The sequence below is a fragment of the Aotus nancymaae genome, unplaced genomic scaffold (genome assembly GCF_030222135.1).
Source record: "Aotus nancymaae isolate 86718 unplaced genomic scaffold, 86718_ANA_hifiasm-v0.15.2.pri h1tg000488l, whole genome shotgun sequence".
In the NCBI taxonomy this organism is placed as follows: domain Eukaryota; kingdom Metazoa; phylum Chordata; class Mammalia; order Primates; family Aotidae; genus Aotus; species Aotus nancymaae.
The window spans coordinates 278,055-305,278 of record NW_026988903.1 but is presented as its reverse complement, the minus strand read 5'-3'; the positions used below and the strand labels follow the sequence as shown (position 1 = coordinate 305,278).

The following is a 27,224-nucleotide window of genomic DNA, read 5'->3' as shown; positions in this document are numbered from 1 at the left end:
TACAAATTAAAACTACAAAGATGTGCCACTAGCCCCCCACCAGAAAGGCTAAAGTTAAAGGACTGAAAATTCTCATTGTGGGTTAGGATACAGAGCAAGCTTATCTCAAAGAAAAGGAGTGCTTATGGCCTTTAGAAGACATGTGCAAGAAGGAATGTTAACAATAGTCCCACACTGGAAATATTGTTCATCATAATCTCAGTATCGATACTCATGGTGCTTTCGTGTGTTGTTTTTTGTTTGTTTATTTGTTTACAAACGTATAAACAGTGGTGAAAAGTCTGAGTTGTTAGACCCACACATTTCTAGCTGAGGTCTAACAATGCTCATTTCAGTTCATACAGAGATGACCAGAGAACGGCTGGAGACAGGAGGGGGCAGCACAGCACAGTGCAAGAAGCTCTGACTCTGGGGAGAGGTGGAAGGGATCTGAATCCAAGTTCTGAGGCTTGTCGGTGGGGGAACCTCAGGAGAGTCACTTAACACTTCTTAACTTTGTTTTCTCTTTTGTAATATAAAGAAAACAATATACCAGGATGAGTAATTTCTACGATTTAAGATTATAATCTCTGTGAGATGTATGTATATGTGTGTGTGTACGTATTTCCCCAAGGAGCAATGATTCAGTGTTTGCTAATTCAGGGTTCATGTCAGCTTTATGGAACGTAGCTACCAGGAATAACAAGAATCAATCGTGTGTGGGTTTGTGTGTGTATCAACTGTGTGTATATGTATAGACTATATACAGAGAAGAAATGCCCATGTTTTCATATATACATACATATATATAGTATACATCTTATATAAAGAAATGTGTGTATATATGTGGCATATATCTATCTGTCTGTAGATATTTACAGCAATATAAAAAGGCTACTGCTACAATCAACAACATGGATCAGTCTCATAAAAAGAGCATTAAGTAAAAGAATCCAAACTAAAAGAGTTCAAACTGCATATTTCCAGTTATATAAATGCCAAAAAATGCAAAATTAGCCTATAGTAAGAGTGAGCAGAGTAGTGGTTACCATTGGGAGAAGACTACTGACTTGGAGGGAAGGAGCCATCTGGAGTACCATAAATGTGGTTACATTGATACATACACACGTAAAATTTTAACAAGCTATTCACTCCAGATCTGTGAACTTTCTTAAAGTGTATAACACACTAAAATAATATTAAGATAAGGCAATACCTCAAGTATTTTTCTTGAAATTGAACACTAACTCATTAATTATAATTTCAATTTTTATCATCTTCATTTCAAAGATGTCTTATGAATACAGGGGTCTGAATATGTTTAGATATATCTATCATATACATATACCCAGAAGATTCTTTTATCTAGTGACACAGAGAACAGTATGATGCCTGGAAAATCAATAAGCCTAACTATGCCAGAATCTAGAATGCCAGATGATGGAATTCTTGTAACATCCTTTTGGTATGGTTGTTCAACCAATTTATGATAGTAATTTATAACGATATTACAGTAATAAACTGGTTGAACAACCACACCAAAAGGATGGTAGATAGACTAATGACTGTATAATGACATTCTCACATTTTCTAACACCCAACAAAGTAGGGAATATATTACTAATGTCACAATGTGAAGGAAAGTTTACTTTTATATGAAGTCATTAGTTTATCAATGGTTGAAAATAACTTTTGATTAACCAGAAGGCAATTGGATTTAATAATATTTCAACAAAATGTCCAATTAGAATTGCTCAGGTTAAGTGGATCCCACTTATACAGGTTATATAGACAGTGGGAACTCCGATGGGAGAAACTAGCAGTGTTTCTAATTTGCAACTAAACTGATTACTTCAAGGCAACTAAACAATGCCAGCTAGACTAAAATGCTGCAGATATAAGAAGAAAGAATCAAATTACTTTAGCACTAGAAAAAAAAGAAAAAAGCATACACAGAAGAAAATGGCTGACACCAGGACAGCAGAAAGTATCACCAATATGCCTAAGATATACTGATACTTACTGACACCTGCTCTCAACTCCCTTCCTGATCTTCATGCACATTGTTCCCACCAGCCACACCTTTCAATCTCCCCACAAACTCTCTATATATTTTTAAAACGAATGCCTGGAATTTTCAGTCAAAGGATTGATTTTCCAACATGTTTATGCTAAAAAGCAGTTCCAAAATATTTAAGCTATAATACACAGTTAGAATGTGATGTGGTGGCACACATGATATATATTTGAATACAGCTGCTTTAAAGCAGACTTACTCTAATGACTTATTAATTGCCTCTTTCATTTACAGCTCTGTTATAGTATATTACAGCACATACATGACACCTAAATTCATTACAGTCTGGAGTCGAGCCTACACACACACACACACACACACACACATACACCCACACACACAGGCACACACACATCAGGTTTCTCATTAAAATATGGAAAATGGAATGTCTTACACACTGAACACAAATTCGCGCAAGGTATTTGGTAGACATTTTAGTCTCTGAAAGCATCTGATTTTGTAATGTACCTCCAACTCCCTGTGTTAACCATGACATGGTCAAAAAAAGAAAAATTAGTTGTAAAAGATAAAATTCAGACATTTATTATGTGGTGATAGATTCAGTCAATCAGTAATAAATTAACTTACTTCCATTTTCAGAAGCAGCAATGTCAGTCCCTGGTTTCCTATGCAATGATGTTTTTATTTCACTTTTTCTTTCATATTGGCTAAATTTTGTCGGAACTGTAAGACTATCTCCTAGAAATAAGAAAAAGAAAAAGTCACTCCAGAAATTACTAGATGGTTAAATAAGAAATTTATGGTAGAATTCATGATGAACGTAAAAAAGTTTTCAAGTTAATGCGAGTATTGTTTGAACAGTGATCTAATAAACAATAAATTAATAAATAGATGAGTTTTAAATTCTGTAAGTCAACAAAGAAGTGAGTATATTCTCCTATTTGGATTATTTATTCAATGGCAATTAAAAAATTTAAGCTATCTAACACTATTGTATGCATTTAGTCAACACTAAACATATGGATATGTTTCTCATATACTGAATTTTGTAATATTGCTTTTGATTTTATCTGTTCACCATGAACAATCAGATAAAATGTATTAACACTACAAAATGCTAATTGCACTGATAATTAAATAACACTCTCGGCTTTCCTCATGCACTTCTAGATAATTTTCTTCTAAAATAAACAAAAGCAGAATAAAAGAGACATGACAACCTAATGCAATGTGTGATTATGGGTTGAATCCTAGACCAGGGGAAAAAATTAATTTTACTATAAAGAACATTAATGGTATAATTGGTAAAATTTATGGGAAAAGAAGGTTGTGAATGATATTGTTTTCAGTGGTAATTTTCTGATTTTCATATTTATACTACAGTTATGTAAAAGCAAAGCGATATCATTTCTATAACTTATTCTCTTAAAGAGCTCCCAAAATTATAATTGTATATTTAGAGAGAGTGAAAATTCAAATATGGTAAAATGCTAACATTTCAAGGAAATCTAGGTGAAGGGTATATAGGAATTAACTGAATCTATTTAAAAATAAAAGTCTTGAAAGCATAATACAAAGCAAAAGTACATACAATAGTCTTCATAGCATGCCATCTTTTTTTTTTTTTTTTTTTTTGAGACAGAGTTTCGCTCTTGTTACCCAGGCTGGAGTGCAATGGCAAGATCTCGGCTCACCGCAACCTCCGTCTTCTGGGTTCAGGCAATTCTCCTGCCTCAGCCTCCTGAGTAGCTGGGATTACAGGCACGCGCCACTATGCCCAGCTAATTTTTTGTATTTTTAGTAGAGACGGGGTTTCACCATGTTGACCAGGATGGTCTTGATCTCTTGACCTCGTGGTCCACCCGCCTCGGCCTCCTAAAGTGCTGGGATTACAGGCTTGAGCCACTGCGCCCGGCCAATATGCCATCTTTAATGTTCATTGTTAACTTATTTTTTTCTTTTGTTTTTATTTCCTTTTATTTTCTCTCCTCTGAGTAGTGCAGCCTTGCAATCTGTCCTTCCCTATATGGCTCCCAAGTCTTGCAGACTCTTCTCCATCTGATGGTGTGTTGCTGCCACCTACCGCCACACGTTTGAATAGTTCGCTACAAACAGACTTGCACAGCATCTTGTGGATGTTCATCCACAATAAATCAGATTCTCCAAAAGTAAGCGCCATAAAACACAGAGCCTTTGATTTGTCCTCCAGCACAGACCCTGAAATAGTCTTGTCCACAGAAGACTCTCATTCAATGACCAAATAATCTTTGTCCTGCCGCTAGCGTCATTCTGTGATCTCTTCTTCTTGGGCTAGGCTTACTTTTCTATTCAGAAAGAAAAATCTAGACCTCTTTCACAGGGGTGATTTATCTCAAAGACAAACAAAATGGTAAAAGCAAATTATTTACAGGATTACCCCATGGAGTGTGTAGTGTCATTGTGTGTTATGAAGTCTATTCATTCTGTCATTTCTCTAGGATAACATAACCCCATTAATAGCAGCTTTGGGTCATCCAATACAAACACTTTTTTCTAGCTCTCAATTACAATGTATTATTTATCACTTTATTCTTCTGTACATCATACTAAATAATTCAGTCTATCACACCAAGTATCTCTTATATATCACTATGAATGCTGCGTTTTCATTTCTTACCGTTTTGCAATTCACTGCCACTTTCCAACGTCTTTTCTGACTCTTTCTCTGATATACGGGCCACACTTTTCGAGGATGAAATACCTGGAGGAGTATGAAATCCATAGTATTCTCCTAATCGACCATAAGAAAAGTAATAGTTAGTATATTGATCACATCAAGTATTATAAAATACAAAAAATGTTTGATTTCTTAGCAGATTTATGACACATCTCCACAACTGCTCTTTTTTCTTCAATTTCTTCAGGAGTCCTTGTCCATAAACTAGAAGCATCTATAGGATACATTTTTTTAATTAAATTTTCCCAACGCCAAATAATGTGAAAATTTATAAACTAGAAAGAAAAACCCCAAATACTGTTTTCATGGATAGATTATGTTTTTATATGTTTAAAGTCAATAATTTTACATACTAGTAATAGTTTCAAGTTGCTACATTTTAAGTATTAAAGAGAATTAGTCAAGAGAAAAGAAAGGACTATGTATTATGTACTTTGAAATGAGATGCTGAATGTATAGACTCAATGTTGAGATGGTGTATGTTTATTTGGAGGTTGATGTAGGCATGAGAGACATGGAGCTGCAGCACACAGAAACAGTAATAAGTAGCTCTGTGTATTCCTAAGCACAGAAACTATGGTGGCCTGTGACCCACAGAAGGACACATTCCAGCACAAAGACAGAGTGAGAGTTTATTTTTCTTCATGTTTATCTTGTATATACACACTTTCTGGCACCACTGTTCTGGGTTGATATGGGAGGCAAAGGATGGACTAAACTGCAAAAACCTGGGTTCTAAACCTGTTCATACTCTTGTGAGGATGACCTAGAATAATGCAGATGACAGTGCTTTATAGATTATTAACTATTACATAGACCTCTGTAACTCAAGGATTAAATGTGAAGCTAATATATTATTAATACATATGTATATAAATAGAAACATGTGCATCAATGTGTTTTAGAAACAATTTATATAAAAAATGGAACTTATTAGTATCTCTCTATATATACTAATATATACACCTGTATATATTTAAGCATCAGATATGTCTCCCAACCATCACATAACAAAAAATTTCCAATCCAAATGATCTTAAATATGTTAGAGATAGAACAAATTAGAACATAACGAATTACATTTGTTTAATACAATTCAAGTAATGTTCTCAGCAAAATCTGCCTTATATATTTCATTATAAACCTCTATAGTTAAACATATATGTAGAAAATGTCGTGAGGTTTCTGAATGCGCATTATAAACCTGAGAAAAGGTCTACTAACCATTTTGTTTATCTATTTCCTCTTCTTCCTCAAAATTGGTTTTTAAAACTAAAGGACCGTGGATGGGTCGTGATATATTGTCCTCAGGTTTCAAAGGTTTCTGATTCTGGGTCTGGAGTGGAATTCCTTCCAGACTTTCTTTCTGTAGTGTCATATCTGCAGAGAAAATGCAACATTTTAGTCCATTAAAGATAAATGTGATGATAAGTATATTTGATAATCAATCATTGACCTCCTAATTAACTATATATTATTTTACAACATGTATAATAGTAATGCATTAATAGATTGTGTTTCTACGCATTAGCAATGAACAAACTGAAAATGAAATGAAAAATAATCCCACTTACAATAGCATCAAAGAGAAAAAATATTTAGGAATTAATTTTAAGATGTGCAAAATTTATATTCTGAAAAGATCGTTGAAAGAAGAAAAAAATGTTGTTGAAGGAAGTTCCAGAAATGTTGAAATGGAAAAATATCCTTGTGTATGGATTGATTTGTTGTTGGTATGGCAATATTTTCCAAATTAATCTATGGGTTCAATACAACCCTTATCAAAATCCCAACAGACTTCTTTGCAAAAATTGAGAAGCTGATTCTAAAATTTATATGGACATTACTACAAAACTAAAGTAATCAAGACTATCCGAACTAGCATAAAAACAAAAATAGGTCTACGTATCATTGGAATAGAATTGCAAGACCAGAAATAAACCTTTATATGCATCAATTTATGCTCAATTGGTTTTCATCAAGGGTACATAGACCATTCAATGGAGAAAGAATAGTATTTTCAACAAATGGTGCTGGGACAACTACATAGCCACATGCAAAGTAATTAACTTGCACAACTTCATCACATTATAAACAAAAATTAATGCAAAGTGGATCTAAGAACAAAATCCAGGAGCTGAAGCTATAAAACTCTTGGAAGAATCCTTAGGTTATACAAAGCTTTCTTAGATATGACATCAAAAGGATAAGCAATCATTGAAAAACAGCCAGCCCCCTGGCACATGGAGGTGAGCCACGACAGCACCTGTCAACAAGGCCTAGATTTTGCTGAAAAGCAGAAAAGCAGTTCCCAGCCCTCTCAGCCAGAGAGTGAAGAGACACTCAGAACCCCAAGGTGATGCAGAAAGAATGAGTAAGATCCAGCCTGGGCAACATGGCAAAACCCTATCTCTACAAAAAATACAAAAGTTAGTCAGGTGTGATGGTGCACACCTGTAGTCCCAACCACTCAGAAGGCTGAGGTGGAAGCATCACTTGAACCCCAGAGGTTGAAGCTGCACTTAGCCAAGATCATCCCACTGCACTCTAGCCTGAGCAACAGAGCAAGACTCTGTTTCAAAACAAAACCAAAACCAAATGAGATATCACTTCATACTACAGTGATTGCAATTATTACTTTTTTTTTTATTAAAAAGACAATAACAAGTGTTGACAAGGATGTGAAGAAACTGGAATCTTCATACATTGCAGTTGGGAATGTAAAATGTTGCAACTACTTTAGAAAACAATTTGACAGTTCCTCAAAAGGCTGAACATGGAGTCATCATAAGTCCCATCTATTCCATTTTCAGCTACATACAAAGGGGTGTAAAAATATATGTCCATATTGTACAAATGTTCATTTGTACACAAATGTTTATATCAACGTTATTTATAACAGTCAAAAAGTGGAAACAACCTAAATTTCCATTCTCTGATAAATGGATAGATAAAATGTGGCATATTCATACAATGGAGTGCTATTAGGCTATAAAAAGGAATAAAGTACTGCTGCATGTGAGAGCATGGATGAATTTTGAAAACACACTAAGTGAAAGAAGTAATTCACAAAACAATAATGTATGATTCCATTTATATAAAATAACAAAAATCTATTTGTAGAAACAAGAAGGAAATTAGTGACCGTGTAGGTTTCAGGAGTTGGGAAGAAATGAGGAGTAACTCTTAACGGGTGTGGATTTCTTTTTTGGCGTGATCCAATGTTCCAAAATGGAATATTGTTCTTTGATCCATTTTGAGTTAATTTTTGTAATGTGATGCTGTTGTGCTACTTAATTACTTTGCATGTAGCTATCTAGTTGTCTTCGCACCATTTGTTGAAAATACTATTATTTTCCCCATTGAATGGCCTATGTACTCCTGTTGGAAATCAATTGAACATAAACTGATTCATATAAAACTTTATTTCTTGTCTTATAATCCTGTCCCAATGGCATATAGATCCATTTTTATGCCAGTGAAAATAGTCTTGATTACTTCAGTTTTGTAGTAACTTGTAGATTTTGAAATCAGGAAGTGTAAGTCCTCCAAATTTGGTTTCCATTTTCATCATTTTTTTCACTATTCTGGACCCCTTAAATTTCCATATAAATTTTAGAATCAGCTTCTCAATTTCTGAAAATAAGTCCATTGGGATTTTGATAAGGTCTGCATTGAACCTATGGATCAATTTGGAGAACACTGGCATATCGACTACAAAGTCAATCTATGAACAAGCATAGCTCCATTTTTCAAGGTTTTCTTTAATTTCTTTCAACAATCTTTTGTAGTTTTCAGAATATGAACTTTGCACATCTTATGTTAAATTAATTTATAAGTATTTTTTCTTTTCGAAGCTATTATAAGTGGGATTTTTTCATTTTATTTTCAGTTTGTCCATTGCTACTGTAAAGAGACACAATCCATTATTGTATATTATTATTGCACCCTGCAAAGTTGCTAAACTTATTTTTAATAATTTTTAGATTTGCAGAAGTTTTAAGTAAAAGATCATGCTGTATCCAAATAGAGACAATGTTGCATCCTTCTTTCCAATCCGGAAGCCTTTTTACTGATTACATTGCAACAATTCCCTGTCTTGACTATAAATGATAATGATGAGCATCCTTGTCTTTTTCCCGATCTTAGGGGTAAGCTTTCAGTATTTCAGCGAGTACGATGTCAGATGTGGATTTTAAGTTTTTTTCTGTTTCTAGTTTGTGGAATATTTTGTGTAATGTATGTGTGTCAACTTTTATCAACTGCTTTTTATTCATCTGTTAAGATGATCGTGTGTCTTTTACTCTTTATTATATTATCATGGTTTATTATTATTATTATTTTTATTATGGAAATTTATTTCGGGAAGTTAAATCAACCTTGTTTCTGTATTAATCTCACTTGGTTATGGAATATAATCCCATTTTAAAGCTGTCAGATTTAGTGTAATTGAATTTTGTTGAGTATTTTTCAGTGACTGTATTCATAGAAAAAGCTGGGTCTGTAGTTTTCTTGTAATGTCTACGAACATCTCATAGACATGAGTTGGAAAGCATTCCTTCATCTTTTGCATTTTTGAAAGAATTTGTGACAAATTGGTACTAATTCTTCTTTAAATTTTTGTTATAATTCAATATTGAAGCCATCTGAGCCCGATTTTAATTGTGGCAATGTTTTTAAATACTTAATCAATCTCTTTATTCCTATAGAGGTATTCAAATGTTTTCTTTTTTTCTAGAGTCAGTGTTGGTACCCTTTGTGTCTTCTAGAAAGGTTTCTATTTTATCTAAGTTATCTAATTTGTTGAAATATAGTTGTCCACAGTATTGCCTTTTAATTCTTTTTATTTTCATAGTATTAGGAGTGATGTCTCATCTTTCATTCCTGATTTTAGTCATTTCAGCCTATCTCTCCTTTTCTTGGTCAGTCAAGTTAAAGATTTTTAATTTTCCTGATTTTATCAAAGAACCAACTTTTGCTTTCCCTGACTTTCTCTATTGGTTTTCTTTATTTATATTCTCTAGTTCATTAATTTCTGCTTTAGTTTTTATTATATGCTTCATTCTATTTGCTTTGGGTTTAATTTGCTCTTCTTTTCCAGTGTCTTAAGGTATAAGGCTAGGTTATCGATTTGAGATTTTTTTTAAATATATAGGAATTTACAACTTATAAATATTCTCCTAAGCACTGCTTTACTTACCTGCCATGAGTTTTGGTATGCTTTGTTTTACTTTTATTAAACACAAAGTATTGACTAATTGCCCTTGTAATTTTCTTGTGATCTCTTGGTTATTTACATGTGTATTATTTAATTTCCACATATTGATGATTTTCCCAATTTTTTTCTCTCTACGTTTGAAACCATTATATTCAGAAAACATACACTGCACAATTTCCATCATTTTAAATTTATCTGGGTTTGTCTTATCACCTAGACTGTGATCTATACTGGAAAATATTTCTTGTGCACTAGAGAAAAACGTCTATTTCACAACTGTTAAATGGAATGCTTTGCTGAAGTATCTTAGGTCTAGTTCCTTTACAGTTGTCCAAATCTTTTATTTTCTTGTTTACAATTGTTTGCATGGTATATATTTTCTATTCTTTTAGTTTCAGCTAATAGTTTCTGTTGAATTTAAAAGAGTGTTTTCTGTAGACAGCATGTGGTTTTATCTTTATTTTTATTCTCACAATCTCTGCCTTTTGATTACATTTTTTAATCCATTCACAATTAATGTTATTGATATAGTTGGATTCAGGTACACGATTTTACTTTGTTTTCTATATGTCTAATGTCTTTGTTGTTCTGCTGTTTCTCTTTCTTTTACACTGATGAATATTTTCTAGTATAATATTTAATTCCTTTAATCATTCCTCATTTTTCATAGTATTTTTTTATTTGCTCTATGGCTTACTAAATATTTCTGAACATCAAAATCTATTTCACATTTATACTAATTTAATTCCAGTGATATATAAGAGGTTTCTCCTATATAGGTCTATTCCCTCTTCCTCCTTTCTGTGCTATTATTGTTACATACGTCACATTTCTATGCATGACAAACCCAATAACACATTGTTATATTTATTACTTAAGATAATTGTATGTCTTTAAGGAGATAAGAGAGGGAAAAAAGATCAAGTATGTTTTTATAGTTTGTTCTATAAACAGAGACTAATCATATTTTTATTTATAATTTCTAATTCTCTTCATCTGTTCCTATGGATTTGTGTTACTATCTGGTGCCAATTCTTTGCCATCATACAGTTTTGCTTCCATCTGCCTCCTTTGTGTGGCTATTGTCGAATATAGTACATTTCTAAATATTACTGGCTTAAAAAATATAATTTTATATATTGTTTTACAAACTTTTAAAACAGATTATAGAAGGAAGAGAAATATGCCCTTATGATGGTTTTATAGTTACACAACTACCTTGATCAGCATACATTGTTTCTTCATGTGGATTTGAAATACTGACTCAGGTCACTTGCTTTCCACCTGAAAATTTTCCTTTAGTATTTAAGGTATGCATACTGGCAACAACAAATTCTCTGTTTTTGTTTTCTGGAAATGTTTTCATTTTGCCTTTAATTTTGAAATACAGCATTTAAAACTGGTTTTCTGGACAAAGATTCTTGGTTGACCCTGTTTTTTCTTTCAGCCTACAGTGAAAACTGCCTATATTGTTTCTGACGATAAGGTAGCTGTTAATCATACTGTGGTTCTATTATATGTAACAAAACATTTTTATCTTGTTGTTTTCCAGAATTTGCCTTTATCACCGGTATTTATCATTTTTAACATGATGTGTCTGGATGCAGATATATTTGTGTATATCCAACTTAGAGTTTGTTGAGCTTCTTGTATATGCAGATTAACTTTTAACCAAATTTGAGGAATTTCAGCCATTAGTTTTTCCTTCCTTACATTTTGGTAAAATGCCTCATATTTCTCTTAGGCTCTGTTCATCTTTCTTTCATTTTCTCTTGGTTTTTCGGATTGCATAATTTCTGTTGATTTATATTCAAATTTACTGGTTCTTTCTCTTGCAGTTCTCAAATCTGCCCTTGAGCCCTTATACTATATTTTTCCATTTCAGTTATTGTGTGCTCAACTCCAAAATTTCAGTTCGTTAGGGTTTTTTCATAGTTTTTACCCATTGATAGTCTCTACTTGTTAAAATGTTCAATGAGCATTGTCTGCTCATGAACGCTTTTCAAAGAAGACATATACACAGGCAACAAGCATATGAAAACATGCTCAACATCACTAATCATTAGAGAAATGCAACGCAAAGCCACAATGAGATACTATCTCACACTAATCAGAATGGCTATTATTAAAAACCAAAAAATAACAGATGCTGGCAAGGCTGCAGAAAAAAGGCAATGTTTATACACTACTGGTCAGAATGTAAATCAGTTCAGCCATTGTGGAGAGCAGTTTGGCAATTTCTCGAAGAACTTAAAACAGAAATACAATTTGACCCAGCAATTCCATTATTGGGTATATACAGTCTACTGTGAAGACACATGCATGCGTATGTTCATCAAAGCGCTATTCACAATAGCAAAGACACAGAGTCAACCTAAAGGCCCATCGATGGTAGGCCGGATAAAGAAAATGAGGCATATATCCACTATGAAATACTACACAACCATAAAAAAGAATGAGATCATGTCCTTGGCAGCAACACGAATGGAGCTGGAGGCCATTTTCCTAAGGGAACTGACACAGGAATCGAAAACCAACATTGCACCTTCTCACTTACAAGTAGGAGCTAAACATTGAGTACACATGGACACAAAGAAGGGAAGAACGGCCACTGGAGCCTACTCAAGTGCGGAAGATGAGAGGAGGGTAAAGATTGAAAACTACCTATCAAGTACTATGCTTATGACCTAGGTGACAAAATAATACATACATCAAACCCCAGGACATGCAGTTTATCTTTAGAACAAACCTGTATAAACAAACCTGTACCCCTGAAGCCAAAATAAAAGTTGAAAAAAAATCGATGCACAGTTGAACATCACATTCCTCTCACAGGAGGCATTCTATGGCCTTCTGTGTTTCTATAAGTGAATTATACATTTCTGTTTTTTTGCATGTATCATAATCTTTTACTGAAAACTCAACATTTGTGACAATATATTGTAGTAACTCTGAATATTGATCTCCCGCCTTAACCTGAAGCTTGTTGCTGTTTGCTTTTTAATTTTTGAGTGACTTTGTTGAAATACTTGAGTAAAATCTATTTTCTCCCACAATATGCAGCCTCTGTTGTCATTCCTCAGAGGATGTAGCCTTGGCATGTCCATGGTAAACAGGGATAACAAGGGCTTTAGCAGGATTCATTTTGCCCCTTTCCCTATTTTCTCCGCTAAGTTGTCCACCTCTACTGGTATCACACTGAGATATTAGCTTCCATACATTGCTGGCTTAATGCTCTGTTGTGTCATCAATGTATAGGGCATAAATTGCTCCACAGTTTAACCTGAGCAAATTCTGACTCCTTCGGAGAGCTAAGCTTGGAGGCCAATCTTCCAAGTTTGTTCCGATCCCAAAAGAACTATTTTTAATTGTCTCTTTACCAGGTTGTCTTTGGTAAACTTCTAGCTGGTTTGCAGTTTAGTTTGCTCCTCTCTCAGAGAGACTAGCCTCCTCTTAATTACTTATCTCGAATCACCACTGTTTTCAGAGCATCCATAATTTTAAACTTCCCCACACTATGTTCTATTTCAAATAAATTTGGTTTTTTTTTGGAGCGCTTCAGAGTTTTCTACTCTCTACCTGCACAAAATCTCAGTGCTAATGCTAAGAGCAGGGATAGTCACTAAATTCTTTTGGAGTGACACCCCTGTTTTACAATTGCGGCATGAAGCAGAGGTGCTAATTTCTGGTCTTTATGACTTGTGCCTCCTGGCATGGGACCTCCACCCATGCTCCATCTGAGGCAAAGGTAATTGGGGTCCAATGATTCCTAGTCTGCTGCATGTGAGATAGAACTTTTGCTTTATGCATGGGGCTGGTGAAAACAAGATTCAAATCTCTTGGAACTTTTGCTTTATCAAGGGGCTTAATGAAAACAAGATTCAGGCCTGAAAAATAGAGCTCTAGCAACATGGAGTTGGGAACTGGGGAGGATAAGAAACGTTAGCAGCTTTCTTCCCCCCCAGACACATACTATAGTTCTTGACTAGAATCTAGACATAGAAAGAGCTCTATGTTCTTGGCTCCATCCATTCAGAGTAGAGCTTCTGTCACACTAAACTGAGAGGTGGTGAAAGGAGTGGGTCGTGGTTCCAATACAACAGACTTACCATTTCTACTGGCTTTAATTAAGATTATCGTTCTTGTATTTTTACAGTAGATGATAAGTATCAAATAATTATAAGATGTCATTAGATAAATTCATAATAAGAATGAGAAAACTTTTACCTTTAACGTCAGTATTGAAACAATGTTGAAAATTACACCCTTTGCAACTATTTAAACTTATCATTTGAAAGTTTAATGAAAAACGTCTTAGTGGATATTTCATCACAAATAAAGACCATTGTTCATCACACCTTTCTATTACATGTGTTTAAATACACATCAGAGGGAGAAAGAGATACGATGGGAAAGAGCACATTTAGTTAACAGAAACTAAAAACCAATTAGAAATATGGAACAAATAATTCAAGTAACCAAGTAATGCAGTAAAACTTCAGACACTGGTAAGTTTACCTCTCTGCAATGATTGAAACAAAAATGTGCTGAATTTGACAGATATTATTATATCTTTGTTAATTAGAGTAACTTTCCTATGAGATCACAAATACCAATGGTCTTTGCATTTTAAGAAACTACTATAATGCACTTTCCATGAATTTATACATAGATAATTTTTGTCACCTTGATTTTTCTACCCAAAGCATAGCTTCATGTCACTAAGATCAACTTTGATGTGATCACATGTATTTCACATAACTCTTTTGAAAACTATATTTTTAACAAATATTGTATAGTAATTATTATTTTGGCTTGTTCTTTAACATATATTTTTTGCTCTCATTTTAGGTCAAGTATATCAGGGCATTTTTTAGGGAATCACCTTTTTCCCATTTTCAATCTACTTAATGTGAGTAACGACGACCCCCGGGACCCAAAGATTAGCTAATCCCCTAGCTTGAACAACTATTAAGGATGAGCATGTTTTCTACATCGTTAGATGAGATTCAATACTCAGGCTTTAGCTGAATGAGAAAGACTTATTTCTTCTGATGTTAATTGAGAATGATGATGCTAATGAAAAGACTGATTACTCACTCTTTGCCAAGAATTCTAAACTATTGAGTATTTATCTGTTAAACGTCTAAAACCCAGTGACAGATACTATTACTATCTCTACCATACAGATGAAGAAATTGGCCCACAGAGATATTAAGTTGTCCATGTTTATAGTGGCAAACATGTGGTAGGTTGATGTTTCAAGCTAATCTGAGCTAGAGCTACTATTCTTAATCTAAGCCTATTCTGCTCCAAAATCTAGGTCTGGAGTTTCTGGAGTAACTGCAGTATATAGAGAAGGACAACTGGCTAAGAGCCAAGAGTTGGTGAAGGAAATATGGATCCAGCCAGGTCTGGGGTCAGCTCTGTCCCTAATCTCTTCAATTATATTAGCCAAGAATTCCAGTTTTCCCATGAATAAAATTGAGTTGGGGTTCTCTCCTTAAAACCAGTAATGTACTGGAGTGGGCTCAGATAAGCATGTGAGAACTGAGAAATTTTCAGGAATTTTGCAAGTGTACTGATGTCACATTTATAGCTTGAAATTGGCTGTAGAGAAACTATTTGCTTTACGCTAATTGTCAAATGTGAAAAACCAGAGCGATTTTGTTTTGGATTTTTTCCAGTTGGTTTTTCTGGGGGAGGGGAGCGAGGTGGGGGAAAAGAGCCAGTTGTTAAAACATTTAGCACTACTCCATCGTTTATGACCAAGACAGTCTCTACAAGAACTTACAATAGACTATCATATCACATCATATCATGCCAGGGCATTTCATTCATGAACATCTACTTTACACGCTTTCTCAATTTTCAAAACAAATTCTGTTTTTTGAAAACAGATGTCATCAACATTATCATCATAATGCAGTATTTCCTACTCCTATAAATACTTCCATAGCTAGAACACACATGCAATACAAAACAAGTAGGTTAAAAGAAACTTTTGTATAAACAAATTATTTATAACCAAACAAGTTGTTTTTATTTAGATTCACTAGGAATTGGGCACTGTCCTCCTCTTGTCCTTCAAAGAGTACAAGAAATGCTAACTTTTGTAAAATTCACAGAGCGGAGGTTCTTCACAAAGCATTTTTCTTCCCCTTTCACTAGTTCTTTAAGGGCACCCGCATGGAATTGTTTGCTTAGGGCATTAGGGCAAATCTATACAATGCTTGCGTAGATTTTACAATAACTAATTGATCTTTGTAGTATTTTTGCAAAAAAAAAATATTTTAATCTAAACGTAATTAGGAGGAAACAAATGAACAAATCACCTTAGAAGATATCCTACAAAACAACTGGCTTGAACTCTTAAAGTTTATATGACATGGGGCATGTGCAGTGGTTCATGTCTGTAATCCTAGCACTTTAGGAGGCCAAGGTGAGAGAATTGCTTGATCCCAGGAGTTTGAGACCAGCCTAGATAACATGGTGAGATCCCATCTCTACCAAAAATTACAAAATTAGTTGGTCATTGTGGCATGAGCCTGTGGTCCCAGTTACTCAGGAGGCTGAGGTGAGAGGGTCACCTGGGCCCAGGATGTCAAGGATGCAGTAAGCTGTGTTCACACCACTGCACTCCAGCCTGGGCAACAGAGCAAGATTCTGTCTCTAAACAGACACATGTATAGGACAAGGAAGGAAAAAAAATCCTGGGAAATTTTTAAAGAGATAGAAGATTTTTAAAAAGAGATTAAATAGAGACATGACAACCAATTGCAATGAATGATGCTTAATTGGAAATTGGATGAGAAAAAAAAACCAACAATTTTACGGCTGTCGTACCCAACGTTTGGTCCCAAGAACCTACGAGCTTATTATAAATTCAGAACCTCAGCCTCCAACCCAGATATACCGAATTAGACTACAATTTAAACAACATTGTCAGGTGATTTCGGTGCATACTACATTTTGTGGAAGCATTGCTATTACAAGCATTATCAGACAAGTAGAAAATTTTGATACAGATTGAATATTAGACATTGTTGATTCTATCAATTCTATCAACATTGATAGAATTCTCTATATATGATAGTCATGTGTGATTATATCGGAGAATGCCCTTGAACTTAGAAGGTACATGCTGAAGTATTTAGCAATGAAGTGTGAGAATATTGGCAACTAACTCCCAAATGGTTCCAAAAAACAAAAATAAAGAAATACGTGTTTGTACATTATATGCAGATATATAAATACAATCAAGGAAAAAGAGAAAGTAAACGTGACAAAATGTTAATTGGTGAATATAGGTGAAGAACGCATGGCTGTTCACTGAACTATTCTTGTAAATTAAAGAATAGTAAACTATCTTGTAAGTTAAAAAATGTCTCAGAAAGTTGGGGAGGAAACAAAAGTATAATGAAGCATCAGTTTCACTGGTGGTCTAAGTGGTGACTGAGAACTGTTTTGGTTTTTGGTGGTTGTTGTTTTAAGCTCACCAGTTAATTCTAATGTGGAGCCAGAATCGAGAGCATGGGGCTGAGACAAACATCAGATGGGGTACCTGGGCTTCTGAGCTTCATGTAATGTAAGGGAACATGTTTCAGAAAAGAGGGAAATATATATTGAGAAAGAGAAAAGAAACCTTATTTAATGGAAGTACACATAACTCAGAAGTGCTATAATATCTCACTCTATACTGTAAATTAAAAGGGAAAGGGAGTCTTCTACTAAATATGAAGAACTTTAATAGCTTTGAAAAGAAGTCTATGGGGTAGGATGGGATAGAATTAGCCCCTCAGAGGGCAGAAGCCAGATCAGGAGGTCTGATGCATGGTCATTCAAATGACAAAAAGCACTGGAGTACACTTTAAATGTCATGTCTAATTTTTTTGTGAGACGCTTTTAGAGTCACACAGAACTATGTTTAAAGTCAGAAACTGCCACTTATGAGAAGTTTTATATTGCCTAAGATATTTGGCCTCTACACCTCATTTTCTTTATCTGTAAAGCCAGGAGACTATACCTATTTGGCCAGTTTTTATGATGATTAAATAAAATTAGGCATGAAAAGTGCTCAGTATAGCACTGCCATATGGAGCACGCTTAACAGATTATTCTAGCCCTAACACTGGGTATGTGATTTTCTGATTTCTTATACCTCCACTTCGTTTTTTAAAAGCCATAATGAAACTGCAAGTTTACACGGTCCTATAAAGCAAGTTGTGGAGGTCTTAAACATGACTAACAAATGTTAAGCCTGAAGAACGAATATTTGAGTTCCTGCTTTTATTTTTTTGTAGGTTTGGATACTCTTTGGTCCTTGGATGAGAATGGATGCAGTATGTAGTCAGGATAAAGAATCTCCCAACCAACACAAATTATCCCAGGGGCTACCATTCGGTGTGCTGTGGCATTTCCTTAAGCCCTCTCTTTCTTCCCCAGAGAGGAAAGAACTAAGTTGAAGAACTTTTACCCTTATAACCATTATAAATTGTCTTCTTCTTTTCTGAAATATACACGCACGCAAATTAGCCTGTGTGTACTGACTCAAATATTCAAGTAAAATATTTATTAAACTATTTAAAAACAATTTATTAGCAAGTGGCTTTTCAAGACTTCACATAAAAGGCAGGTCATAAATACATAGGCTAGACATTCTAAAGAAAGCTGACCAAAGTTTCGTTTAAAGTGGCCAAATCAGTTGTCAAAGGCATCACTGGACACTGACTGAGAATAAATAATTATCAAATGATTCCATTCAATTGTTCACTACAGAATAAAATGGCAACTAGCCAAGAAAAGATGAGCAATTTCCATGTTCAAGCTAGCTACTGTGTTTGGAACAAAATTTTCTTCAGCAAATTTAAGAACAAATAAAAAACAGTTTGTCTAAGAGAGTACACTAACCTCTAATGTATACCATAGGAGAAAGAAGAAGTGCTTACCAGGCTTGCAAAGAAAGCATGGATTGTACTCAGAAAATGTCTAGGGAATTCTTATGGTAAATATAAACAAAATTATGTTTTCTTAGCATTCTCAATTGGTTTAGCAGCTGTTGGCTTTTAAACTTAGAGATAATAACCAGAGGGATTATGTTGTCTTTTAAAATTCCATGGTTTAGAAACATGTAAATAAAATATCTTGGATGTCCTGTCAGCCTGTACCAGCCAATTTGTCTATGGTAGATATAGCAGAGCCTTAATGTCTTGTGTTAAGACACAGTTTAATGTATTTGCTTTGTAGCACAGCCAAACATTCATCTAACATATTACATACTTGCTGCAATTACTGTTTGTTGCCCAGGAGAGAACTGTATAAAAACCTTTTCTGGTAACAACGTAAAAATAGGCAAAGAGGAACACAGCAAAACAGTCGAATTAAATTACTAGTAGACATGATAACTACTAAACTCCAAGTAATTAAATGTGCATATATATCTTGACATTTTTATTTATCTTCATGTTTTCTAAAATATTCCTTGCACTTAAAAACTTATTCATTTTCAGAATTGCATAATACATTAAAACCACTTATAAATAGTTACCTGGATATATCTTTTCACTTTTTGAATATGTTTTTGAAGAAGGAATTCGTTTTGGCCAGGCTGAACCATTATATGATGTTGATATATGTTTGTCTGAGGGAAAAAAATCCAGGATTAAATATTTTAGAACTTTAAAATCATATTCCAAGGGTGTTTCAAAGTTATAAACATCTCGGGGTGAAGCTATTCTCTAAGGAATTTATTTTACCATTTCAAAGCTAAGGCATCAGGGATACAAGTGAGTTTATTAAGACAATATAAGTTATAAGTGAACATGGTTACAGATTATTAATTGGCTGTTCAGTGCTTCAAATAAAGATAAGATACAGGAGAGGATGATATCTAAATGTAATAAAAATTTTCACTGCCTGGCTTAATCATAGTTTTACATAAGTTCTGCTAGTGTCTGTTAGAGCTTTTATTTAAAAACTGTGAAACTCTGAGGTACAGGCCAAGTCCTGTGTCCTTCCATGAAGTGACTTCCATGATTGCACTAAGTAGCATGATGAAGTAGTGAACTCACTATCCCAGACAGCCAAAGCATTTATATCCTGACCTGGTCCTTCAATACTTATTTTTCTCTGACATAGCTACATTTCTAATACTATCTAACAATGTTATATTTGTGTTTTCAAATATTACTATGCAGCTGTATTCTCAAACATGATCCACAATACCAATAATTTGCTTTTCTCTTGTGTTGACATTTGCGCTAATGGTGCAAAAGAAATACAGAGTATAAACTCTGGCACCTTCATACAAATCTAGACATTGACAACTGTTCTAGTACTCATTGTATTCTTCACAGCCATCCACTTGCAGTTAAACAATAATAACAATAAATAAAATAATAATAATAAATAAAATTAAAAGCCAGTTTCACCTAAGAATATCCTGATTTACATATACACATTCCTATATCGTTCTAAAGAAAAGAGAAAAATAACTCAAATAATGCAAATGTCTATTTAAATTGTATAAGAAACACCTACTATGTACCCATAAACAACATGTTTATATACACCTACTACGTACCCACAAACACAAAATGTTTATGGGTACATAGTAAGTGTATATAAACATGTTGTGTGGGTACATAGTAGGTGTATATAAACATTTTGTTTGTGGGTACATGGTAGGTGTATATATTTCTTAAATTATAAAAGAAACTAAGAAAGATATAGTCTTATGCTTCCGAAAGTACAAAATATTCAGAACTCCACTAATCAGACCATGAACAAGGAAAAATACAAACATGAAATCATACAGAATTGAGCAGCAGTTTGTTAAGTTGAAAGAAATGAAACTCAACTTCAAAAGAGCAAAATCCATCTGAGAAACAGGAAGAAAAAGAGATTTGGTTCTCTTCTCCCTGGTAGCCTTGTACTTCCAGACATATACTATGACTCTGCCTATTACATGATGAAATGACTTAGAAGCAATCTATACATGGTGAGAGGGATAAGAGGTTGTCAAAAATATGGCAGTTAATCCCCAAACTAACCCTTTCAGAAAATAATCATGAAGGCCTACAGAAATGGCAAGGCACTAGTCTGACGGTGATAACTGAACAATGTAGTTAATGGAACAAGAAAATGTCAGCCATTTAAAAACAATCCTCCAGAGTGGCATGAAGCTGTCCAGGGGGAACAAAGTACAGTGCTCTCATAAAAGAAGAAGAAAAACACTCTAGGGAGGTGCAATGTGAAGTCATTGCACTCACAACGTGAGTTTTCTTCCACATCCCTTAAATCACGTGCAGGAGTGCACATGGAAGAAATCTTCTCACTAGTTTCTATGGTGGTGATGGCCAGGAAAAAGAAGAGGGGAGTAGGTAGCAGTGAAGATTAGCCAAGCCATCAGAAAATTCCATGGGAATGCCAACCACAGACAAAAGTAAACCACATCAAGAAAGGACCTCTCACCTGGACTGACGTTGGGTTTGGGTTCCTTGTTAACATGGACTTCATTGTAGGACCCCTGTGTGGGCCTGCTGCGGGGAGGTGCATTCAACGAGACACTCCTGACGGCATCTCTTTCAACGTGAACATAAGATGCGTTCTCAGTATTTCGATTTTTATTATTGCGATGGTAACTCATTTTATTTTGGGGACCTGGGGTCTGTACTGCTGTAACGAAAGGCAGGAGGGAGTGAGGAATAAAACACAGGCTGGTTTCACACCCATAAATAACATATTGCACTGTAAGTGCTTGATGGCATAATGGAAGCCAAAATAATGAAGTTTAGAGTTGAGTTGACACCTAAAGTAACATCTATGTCACATGACACTAATTTGTTTTTCAGGTAGAAGATATTTGATATTTACTCCCTTTTAAAATTACAATTTAGAAATATCAAATGTATGGACACTTTACCTCTCTGCATTCCAGAGCCAGGAAAGTTCTTTGGTTCGTCATAAATCCATTTTGTTTTTTTCACACCTTTAAAATGAGGGTTCCTCGGCTGGACATCGTTCACTTAGAAAAGATACAAATTTTACAGTTTTTTTAAGAGATGCTTTTATCTTTGAAATTACTGTGGGTGATAATTACATATCTGTGCATTCACATGTCAAGCAAGAGTAAAAAATAAATGTACTACCCTAATACTTTACTTTTTAGAAAAAAAGGTGATTTATTTTTAAGTGCCAAAAAAATCTATCTTGGAAGTAGATTGATGAGATAACCTTCAATAAGTAGCTTTCCTCAAAGAAAAATACTTTTCTCCAAACGAATGTGTGGATTCTTTTAACGGAACATAAAATTGCATTCAAAATATAATTATAAATATCATTATAATGCTATTATTAAGTAGTTTTAGAATCATTATTTTCAACATGAATCTTTTTGTACTTTTTAGCCAAAACTACTACTTCTTAAGAAGTTGGATTAACATGAAATACTTTCAGTGAATTTTACCTTATTCTTTTAAGGTCTTAAGTTGGGTGTACAGAGAGTTTGGTCAAGACTAAGTAATCAGAATTTGTAAGTTCTAAGAATATTAAATTTTCACTTTGTATTTGCATATTTTCACATCCAAAATTTTATATATATTCTCAATTTTTCAGGAATTTCTATGGTACATATCTCCAGAGAATTTTTAAACAATTTTGTAGAGGGGGCATTCTGTCACTTCACTGTGCGGGGCTTCTGAAAAATCACAAGTGACCACTGCACAGAGAAACTGATCACCAAATGTGCAGTGTAGATTATACTAGTTTTCTACAGTAGACTAATACATCTTTCTGTGCTCTCTCAGTTTAAGCTTTAAGCCCTCAATAAAGATCTGATTCACTGTCCCTTCCTCAAACATCATAGCCCTGCTCTACTCCCAAGCTGCCAGTCCAATGATTTGGAATCCATATTTTTAACAAGTGCTAGTGAACTGGGCTTCTTGGAGGCAAATCACAATTATTCCTATCAGTGTCAGGCTGCGATCCAAGAATATTTTAGGGGTTCAATACATAAAATAAGGAACAAAAGAAAGAAGGGAAGGGATCGGAAGATTCACAAGTCTTCACTGTATCAAGAGAAGTAGTTCATTGAAATGAATGTCAAGGAGAAGCCAAACTAATATAAAATAATCCAAAATGTAATAAAAAGCTGTCAATGCATCATTCCACTATGGGTGAAATTTAAAATGTTATGCTAGTGAATCTTCCAAAAAGGTAGTATATTATTAATTTTAAGACCCAAATTTAAACTAGTGGGAAAGCATATAATCCACTAGGACCTACATCACAGTTCATTGTCAGTTAGTAGAGGATATTGTGTCTTTAATTCTTAGTTCTGAATAATTTTGAAACTTTTTTTTCCTTTCTTTTTAAAAATTCTGTTTTAAATAACCAATACAAATCCATGGCAAGACAAATATATCTAAGGCCAAAAAGTGGTAGAGCTATTGTCTTACTTGAAGAGGGATCCTTTCTGCACTTCATACTGATATTCTCAGTAGCATTTAATACATGCGTTGTAGGTACTGGTCGGGTAGCTAGGGAATGCTTTGGATGAGCACTGTGCTTGTTATCTTTTAAAGGAAATTAAGAACATAAAACGTCAATATTAGTTTTAAAAAAATTTCAGTTGGTATTTCACTATTCAAACATTACATGATGGGAACAGTTCTTTAAAATGATATATATGTTTATTAATTGTGAGGAAAGCATCATTAACATTCCCTAGTTGCCACATGGATTTCCAAATGTCATCAGTAACAAAATAAAACTCTGAAACTATAGCCATTATTTTCAATATGTAAATAAATAAATGTGGCAATATATTTAATAACTCCATACAAAAGTTTTAAAAGGTTTTAAATTTTTATGATGAATGGTCCCATTTAAGTTGGGGTTCTGAACATATTTTAAATATAACAACTTTAACTTGTCATATGCTTTGAAGCAGAACTAACTTCTTGTTACATGCTTTGGAGCAGAACTCCTTGGTAGGGCTTTCCACAATGATGAAAATGTTCTAAATCTGTGCTGTTCAATATGGCAGCCATTAGCCTCCTGTGACTACTGAGTACATGGAATGTGGCTAGTGCCAATGAAAAACTGATTTTTTATTTCATTCAACTTTAACTTAAACAGTCATACATAGCTGGCAGCTACTATATTAGTATAGCTTTAAGAGTTTCTTTGATGGATTGGGCAAAACCTTTCCATCTTTGAGTGATAAAATGAGAGAAAGATTTACAATTTTCCGCAGAAATAATTGGATCACTAGTTCCCTTTCTTATGCTTGAGAATATTTAATGGTAGAGATAGTAGATAAAATGGGTTTGCATTTTGATTGAGAGTATGTGAAGCTCCCTAATTACAGGACAGCTGTATTTTTAGTCTGTGACTGAGGGGCACTCAGCAGAGAGACACCACATGGTGGATTCTAAGCACAGTTAAAGGTAGTGTAAAACTATAGTGGATATATTTTATCACATGTCTTGATTATTCACAGACTAGTGTTAGCAACAAGTATAAAATATACAAGTCTTTTCAAGATTAAACTCTTTAAAATTTTCAAAATATTTTCTAAGAAAATTCATTTACACTGATACTATACATTAAAGGACTTGGTATTACCATTTAAGAGAGCCAGTAACTTTAGAACTAGCAATACTCCTAGAAATTATACAGTTCAACAGGCTATTTTTCAGATAAGGAAAAATTGTCATGGTCATACAATTATGGACAGAGCCAGGACTGGAACCTTAGAGCTCTTGATTCCTATTCAGTGCATATGTGGATTTATTACCATTCCTCTTATACTGGTTTTTATAACGAGCAACCTTATCTTTAACTCGTCTAGCCAAATTACAAATGAATCAAAATTATATAATAATTCATTATCTTTAGTATTTGAACATTTTGATATGGTGATTTCTTTCTCTTTCATTAAAGCTTCCTTTTTCTTCCTTCCAAGAAACATGATCCTCTGTGGAACATAACAGTCACCTCCTATGACAAAACCTTTCTGTCAGTGGCAATAATGGCAGAAAGTGATACAAACTACCTTTCAATACAGGAATATTTTCTACAACACCCCTTTTGTCCACCTTTGTTTGGACACTTCTCTGTGATACCATACCTGTCTCCATACATTTATATGTTTAGATTAATATATGTGTATCAATATATATGTATATGAATACACAGTATGTAAACTTACATATAAATAATTGCAAGAAAATTCATAGTGTCAACAAAATTTTCCTTAATTTATAATCATCTTTAGTCCCACCCTTTAGAGATACTCAAAGTAAATGTAATTTATCTTCCATATAAAATCTTCAGATATCTTAAAGCAGTTTTCATGTTTCCCCAAGGTCTTCTATCTTCCAGGATAAATATTCATAGTTGCTTTAAATATTACATACAAAATTCCAAATTCCTTTACCGTACAAGTTACCTTTTCTTAGCATAAAATATTTATGTCAGCCGGACGCGGTGGCTCACGCCAATAATCCCAGCACTTTGGGAGGCCAAGGCGGGTGGATCATGAGTTCAAGAAATCGAGACCATCCTGGTCAACATGGTGAAACCCCGTCTCTACTATAAATACAAAAAATTAGCTGGGCATGGTGGCGCGTGCCTGTAATCCCAGCTACTCAGGAGGCTGAGGCAGGAGAATTGCCTGAACCCAGGAGGCGGAAGTTGCGGTCAGCCGAGATCGCGCCATTGCACTCCAGCCTGGGTAACAAGAGCGAAACTCCGTCTCAAAAGGAAAAAAAAAAGTGTATATATATATATATATTTATGTCAAATAACCTTATTTAAAAATGACACCCAAATGTGAACTAAGTTGTGGAGAAATGAGCGAAACTAGTGTAATAATATTTGCCATTCATGGAGTAATTTTCTAGGTATCAGACCCGCTACTGAGAACTTTAAATCTCATTTAATTATCTTTCCATACTACTTCTAATAATCCAATGTGAGTTTACCATCTAGCGAAAACTCCTAAATTGTTGTGAAACATTTGGCCAAAAAACCCACTATATCTTCCCCTCACAAACTCCATCATGTTGGGTTTCCCCAACTCAAAGAAAAGCCACCATTTAATGTTGTGTAACTAAATGTAAGAAGGTATGCTTCTTATTGTTTGAGGTTACCCTGTAAGATATGGTTAATTGTTCCAACAAATTAACTTCCAATTAACTGTAAATTTTATAAATATGTCTACATTCACCCAGTCATTCAATGCATTTAAACATATCATCATTTATTCTACAAGTATTTACTGAGTACACACAATGTGCCAGGCATTCTACTACAGATATTTATCTATAGCGATTGATTATATACAGTTCCTGGCCTCAAGGAGCTTACACAAAACCAGTGATGAAAATGTTAAAAAAAAATTTGGTTTCTGCCATGACAAAAATGGCTTTTATCAGAATAACTTTCATCCCAAAATCAATTATGAAATGCCAAAACACACCGATTGGAAAACAACCCAACGCATGCTCGTGTCATCCCTGAGAGCAATGGAGGGACACAAAGTCAATTGTACGTTCACATTCACCCTGGTTTTCTTCCCTGACGGCGTTACACTCCACACTCACTACAGATTTCTCACTGAAAGCATGTCTAGTTCATCATGTAAGGAAATAACAAGCAGAAAGTGACACCAAGGAGGTAAAAAAGAGCCAAAAGTCTGGGACTGACTAATTGGCTTGAACTTGAGGGGGGAAATGAAAAAGGAAGAACAACAAAGAAGTTCCCCTGAAATAGGCATAAAACTAAAACTCCCTTTAGGTCATTACCCGACTCCCACATTTTTCATGCACACAATGGAACCCTAGGATTTCAGCAAAACAGCATCTGGGAGGTTAAAAACTGGTCAGAGATTTCAGCATCTACATACAGCTTGGGAGGTCAAATTTGGCACAGAAGCCTCACCAGAGTAGAGATATCTTGGTGAACACCCCATGTCTCAGTTGATAACCCAGTAAAGCAATGCTGTAGGGGTGAGGGTCATATCCTAGGAATGAGGACTATACCTTCAAAGAAATGAAAAATAATGTATCATCCCTAATAAAGCCCAAAACCAGTCCTTCACACAATTAAGGTGGCCAGCTGATAGTCTAGCTGCCTGCCAGAAGAAAAGTTTCTTTCTTAAAAAACAACATCATTCATACACCATGTAATTTTTATCTATAATGTTCAGTAGCAAAAAAAATATCAGAAGGGCATAGTAAGACAGAACAAATGAGCAAAAACCTGAG

General features: G+C 34.4%; 1 protein-coding gene across 1 annotated transcript in view; it reads right to left on the bottom strand.

Moving 5' to 3' along the window:
- Positions 1-2,644: 2,644 nt before the first annotated feature.
- The window catches only part of LOC135273229 (uncharacterized protein C12orf50 homolog), a gene marked incomplete at its 3' end in the record, with an annotated part of 45,132 nt that continues 20,552 nt past the window's right edge, over positions 2,645-27,224 (bottom strand). The window contains exons 8-15 of the mRNA XM_064372116.1: positions 24,847-24,954; positions 23,409-23,528; positions 21,875-21,976; positions 21,424-21,627; positions 19,499-19,591; positions 5,958-6,113; positions 4,674-4,787; positions 2,645-2,755 (exon numbers count right to left, since the gene is read on the bottom strand). Of these exons, the coding sequence (XP_064228186.1) occupies positions 2,645-2,755; positions 4,674-4,787; positions 5,958-6,113; positions 19,499-19,591; positions 21,424-21,627; positions 21,875-21,976; positions 23,409-23,528; positions 24,847-24,954 (1,008 nt within the window). The remainder of the gene's footprint in view (positions 2,756-4,673; positions 4,788-5,957; positions 6,114-19,498; positions 19,592-21,423; positions 21,628-21,874; positions 21,977-23,408; positions 23,529-24,846; positions 24,955-27,224) is intronic.